General features: G+C 32.9%; 1 protein-coding gene across 5 annotated transcripts in view; it reads right to left on the reverse strand.

The window, feature by feature from the left end:
* Positions 1 to 1017: 1017 nt before the first annotated feature.
* Positions 1018 to 19906, reverse strand: part of KCNT2 (potassium sodium-activated channel subfamily T member 2) — a 358057-nt gene continuing 339168 nt past the window's right edge. For all 5 annotated transcript variants that reach the window (XM_060091451.1, XM_060091450.1, XM_060091453.1 and 2 more), the window contains 2 exons: positions 6551 to 6635; positions 1018 to 1946 (listed from right to left, as the gene is read on the reverse strand). In XM_060091451.1, coding sequence (XP_059947434.1) covers positions 1835 to 1946; positions 6551 to 6635 — 197 coding nt within the window. In that variant the 3' untranslated portion in view covers positions 1018 to 1834. The remainder of the gene's footprint in view (positions 1947 to 6550; positions 6636 to 19906) is intronic.

A 19906-nucleotide genomic window follows, 5' to 3' on the forward strand; every position in this document is an offset into this window, starting at 1 on the left:
ACTAAACAAATAGGCATTTCATATTCTCAAAGCCAAATTATACAATGGCTATATAATCTATAAGTTCACATTTTATGTTTTGTACTTTTATATCCATAGATTTATTGGGGAAATATTAGGTTTTCTTTATTAGTTTTAATCCTTCTATTTTCCTTTCAATTTATCTGCCTCTTTGTGAAAAGAAATGATAACATGTCTCTTTCTAGTCTTATGTATCCTATTTTCTGTTGAATTAAAATTTAATGTCAAATTCAGAAATAAAAATATACAAAATTGGAAGAAAAATATCTTTAAATTTGTCAATGTCTCTTTCATAGGAATGTCAGCGCATTTCCACTACCTGGCAAACTGTGCTCTGTGCTTTTCAACCTGTTTCTGAAAAGGAATAATGCAATGCAGGTAAAAGCACTGGTGTCGCCAAAGGTCAGCGTTTCTTTATTTATAACTGTCAGATTATGTATGGTTTAACTTACATTTAAACAGCAAAACCTACTCTTTTTTTTTTTCTTTTTTTTGAGGTACACGGGCCTCTCCCTGTTGTGGCCTCTCCCGTTGCGGAGCACAGGCTCCAGACGCTCAGGCTCAGCAGCCATGGCTCACGGGCCCAGCTGCTCCGCGGCATGTGGGATCTTCCCAGACCGGGGCATGAACACGTGTCCCCTGCATCGGCAGGCGGACTCCCAACCACTGCGCCACCAGGGAAGCCCAAAACCTACTTATTTTTATTTTATGCTTTTTCCTCACAATGTTAAAACATAGCTCCTATAGATAACTTTCCAAAATTAGATCAAAATCTTTGATATACCAATTTTTGGTGTATTATTATTTCAATACTAAAGGCATAAAGGAGGACTTTTAATGTTTTGAAATTTCTTTGTACTATATAAAAAGTATAATTTTGCTTCTTTTAATTTTAAAGTATCTTTCTAATGAAATATACTGTATAGATATATAAAAAATGTTAAAGCTCAAGAGTCTAATGAAAATCATTACTGAATATTTCAATTAATGCTCAATTCTTATATTAAAGTCGACAAATGTGTTTTAAGTATTCTCTATGTTAGGATTCTTTTAGGAGAACAATAAATATTTGCTTTAGTATACTGTTCTTGGCATACAACGTGTGTTAAACATAAAGTTAGGGAAAAGTTCATGTAGTCCATATTTCTTTTTGTTTGTTTTGGTTTCTTCAGAGTAATAAAACATGCTATGAACAGCTCAAATTCTAAAATGAGTATATCATGTGAAAAGTCAACAAAAAGGGTAAAATGACTTAAAGATTCATATTCTAAAGCAAACTATGATTCTACACAAAAGTCAGCCACACAAGTTTGTCTGTTAGTCTGTGTAGAGGAGGCTGGACACTTGTGATGAGCTCATTTTTATAAAATGGCAAGTTTAAAGACTATAATAGGACACATTTAATTTTAAGTGGAGCAACAATCTTCTATGTCCATTGGGACGCACCAAATATAACTGGACTTCTAGTTTACTTTCATAAACCTTAATACTTTTTAAAAATTGGCTTTATACAGTTTGTATTATTGTCAAACAATGAAACATCAGGTTCAGATTTTTGCGTTTTAATTTAGGTTTTCAAAATCATTCCATTGATGTCTTTCAAATATTAATGGGAGGAGTACTAACAAAGCAGTACTTTAAATTTCAAAATAATCTAAACTTCTAGGAGAATAGATTATTTTTAAATATGAGAGAATTGGATATACTCCAATCTAGTTTATTTCATGCCAGCAACACTCTTGTTCTTCTAAGATTTAGAGTTGTTTCAAGCAAGATCCTTGTAGGAGAAAAAAGTCTCGTATTTTCTTTTTTATCAAAGCTGAGTTTCCTCCCGAGAATCTTGGCCTGTGGTGTTGCAGATGCTGTTTTTTCGACTGGGTTCACCATTTGGTAGGTATGCCAGTGGATCGGGTCGGATTAAGTATCTAAGAAAAGAGAACAAGGCAAATAACTGTAATCAAAAAAACTAGTTCACATTGACACTTTAGATTGTTACTTTAAATTTATTCGTTCAGTGTTTAAGGTTATCGAAACTTGTCTCTATATAACGTTGGTGGAATGACTTGCTGTTTATTTGGAAAGGGCTTGTAATAATTCTACACCTAAGAAGATTATCAAGATGAATGTGGATGAATGAAGAATCATTATCTTTCAGTTAGGATCCATTTCACCACCTCCATCTTTTCAAAAGTTTATGTTTTATTTTAGTATTTTATTGATTTATTATTCTTTTCTTTGGCTATTTTTCTATCAAGGATACCTAAATCCTAGCCATGATTATATTACTCAACTGCTCTTAGTGTTATTTTTATCATTCATAAATAAATTTGACCTACATTATTCTATAGTTTTTTTAATTTAAATATTCTATGATTCTACAAAATTAATGATTTCATAAATGCTCTGGAGGATATTATGCCTAGATACTATTTTAATTATTGGGAAATTTATTAACCTAAAATTCAGGTTATGCTATAGTAAGAAATTGGACAAAGAAAATAATTCTCAATTCATTCTACTAGTAAATAGGAAAATGTTCACCTGCCAAACTCACACATTTCAATAATGTTAGAATTTGTTTCAAGAGGGATGTTTTACTTCAGACCGTCAAGTGACATGAGCGTCCATTTCTTGAGCATGTCTAGACTACTGGGCTAGGTCCTGGGAATACAAAAAACCATACACTTCTGACCCCTGCAGAGGATTAACAGAGTGTAATTTATGAAACAGATAGAAAGATTAAAAAGAAATTCCAAACACCACAGAAAGACAAAAAGAACAACAGTGAATGAGGGAATAGTTTATTGAGGAGGTTGGATTGATGGCTTTCCAGGCTTAAGTGGAGACAAACGGAGAGGAAATGGGACACAGAAAAGGATGCTCCCAACACGTTTAGAAAATGAGTTTGACTTTAGAGGACCGGTTAGACCAGGAGATGATGGTAGGTAAATTCAGGAAGAAACGTAGAAAGCAGCTAATAAAGGACTCTAAGTTTCAGGATAAGTAGTTTCTATTTCTGTTCCAAAGTCTTCCCACTGGAAGCCACTGAGGTTTTGGAATGGAGAGAAGGAAAATAAATATACGTAATACAACATTCTAAAAGTCTTGTTCAGGTGCAAATGCAGTTAGTATTTCATAGTTTATAATAATGTTCGGAGTTACAAAATAAATGGAGAAACTATTTTAAAAGTGGGGACTCTAATGAAGATTTGTACTTCTCCTCTTAAAAACCAAAGGAAAAATATTCATAAAATATGTCCCTTAAAAGAGCAATTTCAAGCACTGCAGTCTATTTTCTTGGATCAAATGAAAGTTGAGATTAGCGTCCTTGGATCTATTAACTAGATTTTGTTATCCAACCACCTGTTTTATAATTACTTTGAATATCAATAGCATAGTAGATCAATGAAGAAAACTAATAGTGCACGTTTAGCTTTTTAACGCCATATCACCTAGTGATTTATTGTTCTTCGAATCAAATTATTGTTGCATCTTCATTTAAAATGAATTTTTGAAAGTGATTTTTTAGAAAAACATAAAAGGTATGAGTATAATCCATTATCCCCTAAATTCATTGATGTAGTTGCAAAATTTCCTTTCCCTATTATAATCACTACTAAAAGTATGAGCCTAATAAAATAAATTACTTAAATGCATTTTTTGAACTGCTCGTCATGGTAGCATATTTTCTTGCTCCAGTTATACTAAAATTTAATTATCTCAATGCAAAAAAAAAAAAAAAAAAACAGATCATGGCAAAAAAGAGTTCTTTTTTTTTATAGCAGTCAAGTTGATGTTTTAGCTTAAAACTAGTAAAAAATAATAGCATCCAAAAGGCAGAAAAGTCCATGCTTATTTTACCTGTATATATTGTAACATTATATATTTTATTTTTATGTTTCAGTTTTAAAAAGTTTCAGGAATTATTTTGAATTATAAAATCTCTCTGATGGAAGGATTTGTATTGATACATAGACTCGAAAGGTTAACACTATCTTCTCATGCCATCAAAAATAATCATGGAAAAGAATTATATTAGGCTCAAGAAACTTACAATTTGTTATGAAATATAAATAAAGTAAACCCAACTTAAAAAATATATATATATATAGTTGATAATTTGAAAAAGAGACATATTAAAGTTGGGACTACAAGGGCAGATTTAATAAAAATTGCCTGATTTTATGGGTTAAAGGAAGAAAGACATGTGTAAATATGGACACAAGAAAAATGGAACAGTTTTGTTGTATTACAGTCATATACTAAGTGAAGTCTCCAGAATGGGGAGTTGAAAGCCAGGTGCATCACAAATAAGATATTTTCATCTAGCTTAAAGTGCTCCAAAAATTCAGCATCCCCATTGGATATAAATTTTGACAGCCACCTTAAGAACTCTAGCAGCTGGAATTACCATTCATCAGATTCCCCCAAGTTCCTATACTCTAACCAGTATCATCAGATGGCAAAATAAAATTATTAAACTTACTAGTTGTATCTTAGGTGACTTATAAAAATCTTTTTACACTGATTTTGGGTCAAAGTTACTCCTACTGATGTATTTTCCTAAGAAGCTTTTGAAGCACATTCATCTTTTTGCCCTAAAACTGAGCAGTACTCAGCAGGCCAATATTCATTCTTCTACTTTTTCTTCTTTATGTATGGCTGTTTTTCAAAAAATTATTCTCTTTTCAGTTTTATTCATTTAGAAGGTGAAAAGTAACTAGTTTCTATATAGAACTAGCTTCTTTCCAAAGCTTGGTACTGTATCTCTATATGCTTTCTAGACATTTCCACTTAGCACATTGAACAATGTACCTAAACTCCAGCTCATCAACTCTCTTTTCTCTATACCCAACGACTGCTCTTTCCTGCTTGAAAAAGTGCCTCCCTATACTGACTTGTTTCAGTGAAGCAGTAATTTCTTTTGCAATCACATAGATTTGAAACCTGAAAGCCACGTGAGAGCCCTTATTTTCCAATTCCCAGACCAATGAATAAGTCTCATTCTTTGTCTCCATAAATTTACCTCCATAGGATCTTGTCTTTACAATCCATCATCCAGATGTTATGACCAATTCTTATCTCCATCCTGCCAATCAATTCTATTGCTTTTTACAGAGCTCTTTTTAAAAAAAATGGAACCCTCCAACCCAAGCCAAAATCTCCCACGAAACTGACAGCATCTAATTGCTGGCATATTACTAGCTTTAGTTCTAAATCACTTGCATGGATCCAGTTTATGCTCTGCAACACAGAATGTTCTCACTCTTCTTAGTCACTAACTTTATTACTTATTTCCAGGTTATAGATACAAACACATCCTGTGGCCCTAACACCCACCAAGACTTTTGAATCTTTGGCATTTGTTTTATGTCACCAATACAACCTGGAGTTAACTACCCTGTGTAAGCAGGCCTTGGTGCAGCTCAGGCTTAGGACCATGAACCTCAAGCTCAGACTCTTATTAGGAATTTCTCACCTAGGCTTACACCTACAACTGTCAAAATACCTTTGCTAAAATCCTGCTACTTTCTTGCTCATATATCCAAGTGCTGCCCATTGCCTATAAGGTTGAATATCAATTCCTTATTTTGTCATCTAAGGTCCTTCCAAAGCCATGTTTAATATGTTGCCAATATTATGTTTAACTAATTAACAACAGAGATGTTAATAATACAAAGATTTTACTCTGGTCAAACTGGGCTCTGTAGTATTGCCCGCTGGCACGCATTATGCGATGCCCAGGCAGTGCATTTTCTCAAGCCATCTCCCTGTTCTAGAACGTCCCCTCCTTTCTCTCCACCTGCACAAATTCCATCTACCCTGAGTGTCCAGTTCAAGTCCGTCATCCTTTGTAATCCCTGTAGCTCACAATAATGAATCTCCTGAATTTTGAAAAGCACCATCTCACTTAATCAATGCTTAAGTCATGTGACAAACTCATATATATATACTTCTATTAAAAGTTTATGCTTAAATTGTAGTTTTGTTAATTAGAATGTAAACACTTTGAAATCAGGGAAGATGCCTTATTTGTTTCTATAGAGCACACTTTTAAGGCAACACTAGTACAACTGAACATGCATAATACATAATTTTTGATGAATCAAATTACTACCATAGATCCTTTCCTAATAAGAGTTTAGACCAATTTTACCTTGGCTTTGAGAAAGTCTCAGGTATTTCATACTAGCTAGTGTGGGATATTTTAGGTTTTCCTTTGAGCTGATCTCTTCTTATTCCACATATTTTCTATTATTTGTCCAAATGTATATTTGCTCACAAAATATAAAATTCATGCTGCTTTTTCCTTCTTTTATAGCTCTGTCATCCTACAATGCTTTTATATAGTATTACACACAACAATATACAAAATGCATTTCTTTATTGAACACAAAAATTAGACTTTGATTTCCTAAGCATTTGTATCACAAGAAAGATAAGGGGCTATTATGGTGGAAATAAAAATATAAAAGTAAATAAATTGGTGGCTGTCTGAAAACACATGCCTTATGTGAGATCAACTTACACAACATCATTCAGCTCTAGTCTGGTATCTGGAGATGGGTTTATCAGGATGTAGGAGAGGGTACTTTGATGATCGTTCATTTCATCTAGAAGATAAATAAATGTCAAGTTTGTTATACCACTTACAGAAAATTACAGGAATTATTTTAGAGTATCTTATCTTCAAACCATAGAGCTGTCAACAATAACTTGCTCTAGTTTTGTCCACAGCAGGATTGTGTATATAACTTTGGCTATTTTCAAATTACTGCCACTGGAAATATCTGACAGGTGTTCATTTTTTGTTCCAATAGATGTTAAAAAATAAAGTATCTAATTCTGTTCAGAACAACCACAGTTATAATCTACCTTGTAAGCTATTACACTGAAAAAGTATTTCTGTTAATGAAATAGCTAGACAGGATGTTTACTTAATTTATTATGCTTTAATAATTATTTAAAAAATCGTGCTTATAAATGGTCATCCCAGACAGGAACATTCATGTGGGAATTCTGCGAAAAATCATCTAATGTCATCATGTTTAAAAAACACAACAGAAATGTACCTAAAAAGCATGAAGGCCCTAAATACGTTTGACTCCCTTACATGATATATCTGATATAAGACATGGTAATGTTCTTGCCAAATGCAAAGAATCCCATGGAACAGAATTTAATTGTAAGTTTTAAGGGAAGTGTACCATGGGATCCTTTGTTTTTTCTCTAAAACAATACATATTTTAAAAATAAAAAGCTGTGCCCTTTAAGTTTTGTCAATTCACTCTGAAAACATCATCAGACTTCAAGTATGGAGAACTGAACTGGCACTGAAAATGAAAAGAAAATAGCTTTGGAATTGAGATTTTTTTAGCTGCTAAAGCTATGAGAAGGTGTAAATATAAAGCCACGTGGACACATACTCAATAAATATTAATCTTCCCAAGGGTAAAGTTTTTAGGCTGGGAGGGCACTGTTTCAAATCCTGCTCTAGAGCCATAGTACTCATCTAGCTACTACAGTTGCAGACAAGCTTGGTTCCTAAAAGTAGTACTAAATTTTGCAGTTTGATCCAAAATCTAAGAATATATTTCATATTAATAGAGATATATCAATATATATCAAGTATATATCAAGATATATACTCAAGTAACTGCCTAAAATCAAAGATCCTTTTTAGGCCAACATAGCTGATCCTGATAATTTCCTACACTGGAAAAAATATATTATTTTCATAAAATAACATCTACCACTAGGTTTAACTAGAAACCTGTCACTTGACTGTGAAAGACAGTAATTTCGGTTATGATCTTTCAAGTTGATATCCAGATGTGCCTTATTCTTAATCTATAAATGAACATCCTTATCTTACAAGGCAGATAAACTGCAGTATAATCGAACCCCCCATAAATTTGCCAGTAAAGCTATTATAATCATAAGATTATCAAAAATTAATACTCAAATAAAGGAATATATTTGGTTGCATATCCCAGGGGCAGACACAAGGAACTGTATCCTGTCATGGGGATAAGGTTGCCAGGCAAAATAGAGAATGCCCTGTGAAATCTGATTTCAAATTAAAAATTAACAATTTTTTAGCATATATATATCTATATATATCTATATCTATATCTATCTATCTATCTATCTATATATATATATAAAATATTATAGGTAACACACTTATACTAAAAATCATTTGTTGTTTATCTGAAATTTAAATTTAACTGGGAATCTTGTATTTTTACTTGCTAAATCTGCCAATCATACCTTGGGGAGGGGGTGGATGGTTAATTCAATCAGCTGGAGCTTGGAATTCCAATGAATATGTAACGATGAGCTTACTCCAAATAAGGTGCAATTTCAACTCAAAGCATATTGTACTGGCAGATTACCAGAATCATCTTTCTACATAAAAAGTAATTTTGACTTATATATTCTTTCTGAGAAATTTCCCCCTTGTGTGAATTTCCACAATAGCTAAACAAAAGAACAGAGGTTAACAGTGCATTCTGGAGACTAAAGCAGGGTACCCTGAAATGTGATAGGTCATTAGAGAATCTCCACCTATTTGGCTACGTATAACTCAACTTCTCATGTAAACAATGGCACTGTTGAAGTCTCTTATGTAAAGCAGTGAACATTATTGAACAGTGGCATTAGAGGGAAAACAATTTTAACAAATAACTTCTCAGTTAATATTGATACTCAACACTTCTCCTTGATTATTAACATGATGTTGTACTCATTTTTGTTTCTGGGATGAAGTCAAAATCTTATTGGTGACTTGGTATGCCTGTTACAAATGTAAAAACTGTCTAGATAACTGAGAACTTTACAGAACTAAATATAACTATCATGTCTGTTCAAGTAGATAGTTTGATTTTATCTTTCTGAAGACTTTTGTTTTTCCGTGGACTCCAGGAATTGGAGCAAACATTTTGCTGATGTGCTCAATTCAATGATCCCAAAAGGTTTATATGGAAACATGGGTAATATTGCAGTCAGAATTCATCACTCCTGGTCTTTCCTCATCCACCCCTCACTGACCTCCTCAGTGTTAACAGAATTAAAATGAATTGCTGAGTTCAAAGCTGTTCTCTCTTTCCTTCTGATGCCTGCCTTGTTGTAGGAGTCACCCTTGTCTGCTTGTTCTCTGCCGTGCTGCTCTGTCTGGAAGTCCTACAGTTCACTCTCTTTCACTTTGTGACTTTAAGAATTAGACAGTGAGGTTTTAAAAGCGCATTGCAGTCATCTATCAAAATCACATTCAACAATCTAGTTTTATCAGCCCTAAGTCTGGTATTTTTGTCTCTACCAGTTATTCCCTACATATTTTTTAGTTATTTCTGAATTCTGGAGGGGGAAATATGGTAGGTTTCCTGTATTTTTAAGACCCTATCATAGTAATCACCGTTGGTGGTGGCAAAGACATGAATGGATTAAATCTCTTGGGACTTCCCTGGTGGTCCATTGGTTAAGACTCCACGCTTCCAAAGCAGGGGGCACGGGTTTGATCCCTGGTCGGGGAACTAAGATCTCACATGCCGTGCAGGCAGCCAAAAAAAAAAAAATATGCAGATTGACCCTCCATATCTGTAGGTTCCAAATCTTCAGATTAAATCAACTGAAGGTCAAAAGGCTCTTTACCACAAGTATAATAACATATATAGCGAAGAAAATAAATTTACTTAGGAAAATTTGGCTCATGAACCAGAATCGAGATTTTATCTCCTACCCAGCAAAAATATCTACTAAGGAAGTCTACTGTGAGGATACTCAATGTGTCCTTAATAAGCAATCTCTGACCTTGGTAAAATAAAACGCACTATATCATTTAAAGTGTCTTATAGAAATTATTGTTCATCATTGACATACTTATCTTAATAAAACTATTCTTCTTTGAAAAGTTGAAATAAATGAAGTAGAATACTGAAAACTTTAAAAGAAGTTTGAGAGTCAAGTTAAACAACTACTAGTAGTATTTACCAAGAAACTTCTTTTGCTGTATTAATTTGCATATGTAATTATTCAATCGAAATCTTCATATAGGAAATACTCTGCATAGATTGTTTCAGGTGAATGGATCATAACAGAAAGGATATAGATGTATATTCCTATTGTTCTTACATAATAATTGATTGAGTCCCTTTCCACACACATGAGTTTCATATTTTTGTTTTGTTTCAGTTTTTAAAACATCCCTTTTGAAGTATTTTAAAAGCAGTTTTAAAAGAGGAGAATAAAATTTGATAAAATAAATTTAAATCTTACATGTATTTGTGTAGGTTTTGTTAAATAAGACTGCCAAAAACACACATTCATTGTGTATTGTTATCAGAGAAGCATTTCAAAGAATACAAAGGTATCAATGAAAAGCTCTGTTAAGAACAAAGACCCTGAAACCAGAGGGCTTGCATTGAAATCCTGGCTTCCCAATTATGCCGAGACCTTAGGCACATTACTTAATTTCTTAATCTTTCTCTGTTCAGTTTCCTCATCTGTAAAATGGGGTAGCAATAGTTTTTTTGTCTTAAATCTTATTATTAGAATTAAATGATAAATTAATAATAAGTATAATTTAACATTAATATATCAGAATAAATATACAGTTCTTAGAATCAATTCTGATCCAGAATATCAAGTGCTGTATAAAGGTTTCCTATTATTATCAGAGCAGGCAAATTCAATCCATAACTTGTAAATAATAACTGTACCTATATTGTGATATGAAGGTGTTGGCATTCAAAGACAGGGGAAGAAAAGTTTGCAGACAAAGAACCCCAAATGGGAAAGACTGAAATGGTTGAGTTTAAGTTGCAGAAAACAGGTCCTTGAGAATGGACTAAACAAGGAGGAGTTAGTTGGAGACATGTCAAAAGGGCAAGCTGGGTCCAGACTCTGGAGAACTTTAGAGACCTTGATCAGAAGTTTGAATTTTAGTCTAAAGGCACAGGAAGCCATTGAAAAGTTGTAAGGATGGGAGGTTTGGAGGCATGATCTGATTTCATCTTGAGTATATCACTTTGGCTGCTCTGTGGGAAATGGACTTTGGGGGGGCTCAAATTTGCTCTCAGGGATAGTAGGCGAATAATACAGAAGCCCAGGGGAGAGATGGTGGTGGCTTGGGAGCAATGGAAATGCAGGAAATTTAGGAGGAGGGAGGGAAAGATAGACGGAGAGCTTGAGAGAGCAGGAGAGCCATAGAGAGAGAAAGGGAGGGGAGGGGGGAGCAGAGTGAAGGAGGGAGGAAGGGAGGGAAGAAGAGATGGAGATGTTTTAGGATGGACACCACAGCATATCTGAATTCTGATGGAAAAGACAAGTAAAAGGGAAAAAATTGGTCTGTACCAGCATGAGAGCATATTTTTTCTTCAGTGACACAAGAAATACCAGAGAAAATACTCTCCATTGCACAATGCTTATCTCCCCAACAGGGTCCAGTCCTAATAACTGGTAATAGCACATCCTAGAGATGATTTCCCTTTCCCCTCACCTGAATTTCCATCTATATTATGTGTTATCCACCTATGAAACACATTAGTTTTTCAGTGCTGATTTAACTAGTTCATGTATTCCAGTTTAGTCTCAAACTGTGTTTATGAGTACAACTATTTTGTTCATTTTACTGAACTTACCAGTGTATTTTCAGGGAAGAAAATGTGGCTAGAGGTATGGATAAAAGAATAAATATATTTAACCACCTCTACTTAAAATGATTTTCATTACCTTTCGATAATTTGGAACTACTTTATGCTACACAAGATAAAAGCAAGAAGTATACTCTCTTAACCTCCCTTCATATAAACATCCAGAAATCAAGATGAGATGAAACAATTAGCCAAACAAGAAGAATGATATAAAGCAAAGCTTCAGAAATCACTCATTTTCAACTGTCATGAGCCTCCCCATCACTTACTAGCTTCATACACAAAACTAGTTTAGACTCAATTTTCCTTTAAAATGGAGTATTTGATATTTCTTAACATTTAAAAATCTATATTACTATCTTGTATAAATGGTAAAAGACTAAAATTCCCTTGTTATTTTTTTAATGTGATAGAGAATTCAAAAAAAGTGAATAATGTGTCTAAAAACATACTATTTCTTCAATGGTTCAGGTTCAGTTTTGTTTTTTTTAAATGCTTTCTCCACTGCCCCACCTCCCCTAAACAAGTATTGACCTTTAGAGCTATTATGTGTCCCTAGTGAATGGAAACTGCTCAATAAATGCTAGTTTCTTTGAAAATACTATTACAATACTTTACATTAAGTGATGTGGGCTGAAACAGTACAGATTGTCTGCAAAGTAAAAAACACAGGTACACTTTAAAAAATAGAACATTAATTACATTTGCAAATAATGGGTTCAATATATTTTCAGGTGAATATTTCTAAATTTAAAACTATGATCTAGCTGATAATCTGAAAAAGTAAAATAAATACACTTCTATACAGAAAGTCCAAAAGGTTTTGGAAAGACCTTATTTACTTTCGTTTTAGTAGTTGGATACACTACTTTAAACTTAAAGGTACTTCACCTGAAATAGTATCTGAGATTGAAGAAAAATGTATTGAACGTATTATCTGAACAATTTAAGAATAAGTATATAGCATGTTTTTCAGTTTTGCAGCTAAACTGTAGTACCACCATATGACTTACCAGAAGCATTTTTATGATTAATTGATAATCATAATTTATCACATGATATTCATTATTTTATTCTCCAATTTAGTCATTTAGTAATGTTAACTGGGCATGATTATAGTCACAAATAATTCTAAATCTGGGGACAGCAATGAACAAGATAGGCAAAGTCTACAGATTTACCTTTAACAAGTTAACTGTAAACTTCCTATATGATTTTAAGTATATCATTTAAGTTATCTTTGGATAATCATCATTGTTCTGTTTATCTCATAGACTTATTGGTAAAACAAAATAAGAAATTTACTAATTCAAAATGCACATTCAATGAGTTTTGATATATGCATAGAATAGTGCAACCTCTACCATAATTACAACATAGAACATTTCTATAATGACAAAAAGATCCCTCTTACCCTTTTGCAGTCAATTCCCACCTTTCACCTCCAACCCCTAGAATCACTGATTTCTAGGAAAAATAACTCTGCTAAGATCTTACAGGGTGTTTCTGTGTGGCTTTTTTTTTTTTCCCTTTGTGTAATGTTTTTGTCAGGCATCCAAGTTATTGTATGGACCTACTTTAATATTAATACAGCCACTCCAGTTTTCTATGGATTTGTGATTACATGAAATATAATTGTATGCTTTTACTTTTAATCTATTTCTTTGTTCACATTTTAAGTGGGCTTCTTTTAGGCAACACAGAGCTGGCTATTGCTTCTTTTAATCCCATCTGATGCCTTCTGCCTTTTAATTGAAATATTTATATTTAATATAAATATAGTTGAGTTTAAATCTACCATCTTGCTAGCTGTGTTTCACTTGTCCCAGATGTTCTTTGCTCCTCTTTTCTTCTTTCCCTGCCTTCTTTGAATTAAATGAGTTTTTAAAAAGCTCTTCATAAGATCATTCCATTTTATTTGCACTATCAGTTATTAGTTATATCTCTTTGATTTAGTTGTGTTGTGGTTTCTCTAGATCATGGGTTGGCAAATGTTTTTTTTTTTTTCTGTAAAGAATGAAATAATAAACATTTTAGACTTTTCAGGCCATATGAGCTCTGTTTTACTTATTAAGCATTTTAAACTGTAAAGTGAAAGCAACCATAAAAAATACAAAAACTAGCAAGAATGGTTGCTTTTTTTTTTTTCTCCAAAAACTGGTGTGCTGCAGTTTGCTGTCCCCTGCTCTAGGGTCTAAAGTATACAGCTTTAACTTTTCAGTATCTACTCTTAAATAATACACCACTTCACATGTAATATAACAAGCTTACTACATTATACTTCTATTTTTTCCTTATTATCTGAGTTATTACTGCCATACTTCTTTGCTTCTATATATGCTATAAAACTTACAATGTTTGTTATAAACAGTAAATTATCTTTAAATAAAATTTTAAAAATATAAATGTATATTTTACATTTGCCCATATGCTTACTTATTTTGTTTAGATCTAACTTTCCACCTGGCATCATTTTCCTTCTATCTTAAGAACTTCTTTGAACAATATTTTTAGACTGCAGCACTGCTGTTGACAAATTTTCTCAGCCTTTTTTCCTAAAACCGTCCTTACTTGCTTTTAGTTTAGAAAGATATTTTTACTATGTATAGAGTATTAGGTAGACTATTTTTTCCAGTACTCTAAAGAGTTTCCCAACTGTGATTTGGTTTGAGAAGTTTCTGACAAGAAGTTTGCTATTGTCCTTTTATTTGTCTCTCATTCAAAAAAAAAAATTACTTCTTCCTCCGGCTTCATTTTATTTTTTTTTCCAAAATGTTCTTCTGCCTACATGGAAACACAATAAGAGTTAAGTATACTGTGTTGTCCGGCTTCTTTTGAGGTGTTTTATCATTGGCTTTCAGCAACTTTTTATATTGTGTCTTGGCATTATTTTATTTGTTATATTTATATTGCTTGAGTTTCACTGAGCTTCTTAGATCTTGAATAGAGTCCCCATCAAATTTGGAAAAAAAAATGTTGGTCATTATTTCTTCAAATATCCATTCTCTCCCTCCTTCTGGTACCAATTACATGATTATCTGATATTGCCCCACAAGTAACTAACACTATTTTTTCAAGGTTTTTTTCTTTTCTTCTCTATTCTGCATTTTATTTTATTTTATTTTATTTATTTTATTTTTATTTATTTTTTTTTTTTGCGGTATGCGGGCCTCTCACTGTTGTGGCCTCCCCCGTTGCGGAGCACAGGCTCCGGACGCGCAGGCTCAGCGGCCATGGCTCACGGGCCCAGCCGCTCCGCGGCATATGGGATCCTCCCAGACCGGGGCACGAACCCGCATCCCCTGCATCGGCAGGCGGACTCTCAACCACTTGCGCCACCAGGGAGGCCCTATTCTGCATTTTAGATAGTCTATTGCTATGGCTTTATGTTCATTGATATTTTCTTCTGCAGTAGCTATTCTTACGTGCATCCCATCCAGTATACATTTTATTTTGAATACTGCATTACAAATTCTAAACTCTAATAAGAGTTTCATATCTTCAATTTCTCTCTTTATCATTCTCCTGTTTCCCTCTACCATCTTAAACATATAGACAATATTGTAATAACTACCTAATATTTGTGTTTTCTGAATCTGTTTCTGTTGATTGATCTTCTTCTACTGGTACAGGTCATATTTTCTAATTTGGGGTCCACTTACATGACTTCCAGCCTGTAAAAAGCTTAACTCATTTGTTAACCTTTTCTCAGGTAACAAAGTTATAGGCTATTTTTTTTCCAACATCTGCACACACTGATTTATAGTTTTTCTAGTTATTTAAATTGAGAGCATAAACAGTCATCATAATTGGAAATGTCTTCTTACTGTTTCAATGCATTTAGAAAGCTCATTATTTGCTCTCATTGACTATTTATTCTCAACTCATAATAAAATGTTGGAATTAAAAAGTTCACTCAAACAATTAAATTTTTTTCTCAATGACAAAAAAATATTTTATTTTATTCAAATGGCCACATTTTTCTTACACTTATGCCAAAACACAGTACTTGAATTTCCAGTTGTAAAGATAAAATATATGTATATTTAAGTGCAATTAAGTTAACCATGGTGTTAAATTATGTAAAAATATTCATATCATTGAGAAATTAATGTTCTGGGAAGGATATGATATAACTCCATGAAACAAAACTTTATAGTTTTACTTTAGGGATATATGGAAAATTCATTGCAGAAACAATTTCATTTACCATAAAACATTATCAGCTCAGAAATTACTTCCTTTGAAAGCTTCATTACTTTATCTATTAAGAAAACCATTGAGTTTGTTTCTTTCTACTAACATTCTATATACAGAATGAGATTAACATAAAAACCATGGATTTATCCTTCTGTGTCTGCTTGCCACCTTGTGAGAATGGGTCAGTTCTGCAGACATTAAATCGTCCATTTTCTAGAAATCTATACTGGCAGTATATACTGATTGTACATGTCAACACTATTGTACTCATTTATATTGGGAGATGGAAAATGATATATTTCAAAAATCAATAAAAATCCAATGTCAATTTCTTTTGAAATAATAAATTGTTATTGAAGTCATTACAGTGATCTCAGATACTTATATTATTCCTCCTAAATACTAAATGTTGTAAAACACGCTAGAAAAATACCTAGCTTTAATGCCTTTTCCCTCTTTGGTAATTTGTTTTAGGATAAATTTGTAAGTAATCTTTTACTAGAAAAAGGTACCTGACCTATTGTTTAGAGTTTGGGGGAATTTTTTATTAAAAGCCTATATGAAAATGGTCAATGATTAATAAAAGAGTCTAAAAATAGAAGTTGATGGTTTTACTATTACTATTACTGCTATTATTACTACTACTGCCATAACCATATATATCATACATTTGGGTGGGAATAACATTCCTTTCTTGTTATTTTTGCTTGCTTCTATCCTATAAGAAAGAGGATGATTAAGAATTAAGTCACCATATTAACTATAAGAAAAGTTCTTGGTTAACCCATCCATTATTTCAGGCAAATTATGAATTTACTTAACAAAGAAACTAAGGCTTCCTGATGGATGTAATGAAAGCCATGTCTAACTAGAAGTTACTCTTTGTCACTTAAAAGGATTTCATTTTTTTCTCCCTTGGCATTCCCTCATTTACTAACAGTATGAAACGTAAAACAAACCATGTCAAAATCAGCTAGAATCTGTAGCAGCGGTCACACCAGGAATACTTACTTGCCGATTTATAATATGAAAATATATTATATTTTATATAATACAAAATCTTATAATATAAATATTAATATTAAAAATATGTATCATTCTAAGTACTAATCATTAAGAATCTGTTAACAGTTTTTAAGAATCGTTCTTAGTGAGTATGAAAGCCAAATAGATTGTTGAAGAATAATGCCAGTTATTAACAGAAAGAAAATAATAACTATATATTTGCAGCACAGTTTATAGACTGAAAAATCTTTTGTCACATGCATTCTATTATTTCATATCTCACCCCTTTGGAAGACCTGATTACCCTTATTTGATTGTTGAAGAACATGAAGTTCAGGGACACAGTGACTTACCCAAGGACACATGGCCAGTTAGTATATAATGCCATGATCTTTGAGGTAAACAAGTTTTTTAAAATTATATCAAAGATGTTTTCAAAAAAATTTCAATGAAAAGCAGGAAGAATTTGTAGATTCTCATGTTATTTAATTTCCCAAGACAGGCAGGTCCTCAAATTCTGTCTCCCAAACCCTTGGGGCCAGATGTGTACCAGAACTGAATTTTTTAGATTTAGAAAGTAATATTGGACACATAATGTATTTCATGTAATACGCTCAGTTGGGCCTGAAGCAACAGACAATTTCATATTTCTGTAGCAAACATATGTATATTCACAATAAATCTGATAAAGGATACAAAGAGTTTCAAGCAGTTTGGATCAGATTCAGCGTTTATACAAGTTTTAGTGTCAAACCTGCTTAAAAATTCAGTCTTCAGAAATTTTGGATTTTAAAATTGCAAGTGAGGGATTATATACCTGTTATCTCATTAATGTCTTTTGGGGGATAGGTATATGTTTATCTTAGTTAATACACGCAAAAGCATTTATAGTATTTCAACCTAACCTGTAGAGATAGGCATGTCAGGAAATATTGAAAATGTTATCCTCTGGTTTTTAAGAATTACCTTTCTTTTGGAATTGAATGCTATAAAAAACAAGTGAGAGGTAATCCTTGCCTTCAGCAAGCATGTTTAATTATCAAATATTAATTTCATAACTTTTTAGAGTTTAAGCATTCTTTTGTGTTTCTTTATGATTTCCTATTATTTGAGATATAATTAAGTTTTTCTTTAAATAGTATAAAAATAACTTTTCTAATCTATCATTTATAAAGCAGCATTGTTCTACAAGTTTGATCATTTGAAGTAATTTTCATGCAAACACTTAGTTGAAAGTTAAATTCAGAAAGAGGACAGAAAAAGAGAATCCAGGAAAGGATATTCCCATAGATAGAGCAGGGAAAATAAGAATCCTTTGTATGTGACAGTGTTCTCAGAAAAGGGGTAGAGAAGGAGAAATGTGTGGAGAGTAAATGTGAAGTAATAATGCACAGACATGGAATGTAATTAGTAGATAAAAGAAAGAGCACAAGAGAAAAGGTGAAGACTAAAAGGTGTGTGTGTGTGTGTGCACGTGTGTGTTTCTGTTGGGATTATGGGAAGGAGACCTGATTTCCTTGGAAGAGGAACTAAGAGAAAGGAAATGGAGAAACATGAAAGATTAGGAAAGAGTGGGATTAGATCACAGAATCTGGATTTGAAGGAGCCAGGAAGAAGTACGATTAAAAGCATGGGAAAAGAATCTTTTCTTTTCATCTGGAGGAAACAAGTTAATTATAAAATTAATTCAGAAGAAGCATCCAAATATAGCTAGGCAAATATTGAAGAGTGCAGTGCTCCTAGCCCTACCAGATATCAAAGACTCTAATTAAAACAGTAGGTGTTTTTGTCAGAAGAGGCAGACAGACCATTGTAACACGACAGAAAGTATAGAAATAGACCCAACAGCAAGTACAAATTTAGGATCTGCTAAAACAGGATCTAAAAATCAATAGAATGGGCTGTGCATTTTAATAAGTGGTATTGTATAACTAAATATGAAAAAATATCCTAGATAATACAAAACTGTGTTCCCTTGCTCACCATATATACCAGGATAAATTCCAAACAGATGGGATATTTAGATGCAAAATGTGAAACCAAATAAGTAATGAAAAAAAAAACATAGTAGAATTTCTCTCTAAATTGGAAGAAAGAAAAGTGTTCCTATTACTTAAAATTGATCAGTAATAATGCAAATGATTTAAAAATTGGATTAGGGCTTCCCTGGTGGCACAGTGGCTGAGAATCTGTCTGCTAATGCGGGCGACACTGGTTCGAGCCCTGGTTTGGGAGGATCCCACATGCCGCGGAGCAACTAGGCCCGTGAGCCACAACTACTGAGCTTGCGCATCTGGAACATGTGCTCCGCAACAAGAGAGGCCTCGATAGTGAGAGGCCCGTGCACCGCAATGAAGAGTGGCCCCTGCTTGCCACAACTAGAGAAAGCCCTCACACAGAAACGAAGACCCAACACAGCAATAATTAATTAATAAACTCCTACCCCCAACATCTTCTTAAAAAAAAATTGGATTAAAATATAAAATAATAAAAGTAAAGGAAAAAGACTAAGCTGAGAAAGAAATATCTGCCATTAATATCCAAAGTTCTAATTTACCTAATATATAAGCACCTCTAAAAATACTAAGAACAAAAAATAAATCTATAAAGATTAGCTAGATATAAATAATTCACTAAAAATGCCTCTTAACCACATGAAAGGATGCTTGACCTCATCAGAATAAGAAGGCATGCTGAGATACCACTTCAACAAATCTATTAGATTGGCAAAACATGCAAAAGTCTAACAACACATTCTGTTGGCAAGGTTTTGAGAAAATGGTCTCTCATACTTTTCTGGCAGAAATGCAAAATCATACATATTTAAGGAGGAACATTTTTCCAGTAGCAAAATTATATGTATATATATATATATATATATATATATATATATATATATATATATATACACATATATATATATACACATTTAATCTTTAATCCAGTAATCTCACTTTTAGATATCCACCCCAAAGACACACTGAGAAAAAACACAGAAAGATGTAGGCATATGCCTATTAATTGCA

The sequence above is a fragment of the Mesoplodon densirostris genome, chromosome 2 (genome assembly GCF_025265405.1).
Source record: "Mesoplodon densirostris isolate mMesDen1 chromosome 2, mMesDen1 primary haplotype, whole genome shotgun sequence".
In the NCBI taxonomy this organism is placed as follows: Eukaryota; Metazoa; Chordata; class Mammalia; order Artiodactyla; family Ziphiidae; genus Mesoplodon; species Mesoplodon densirostris.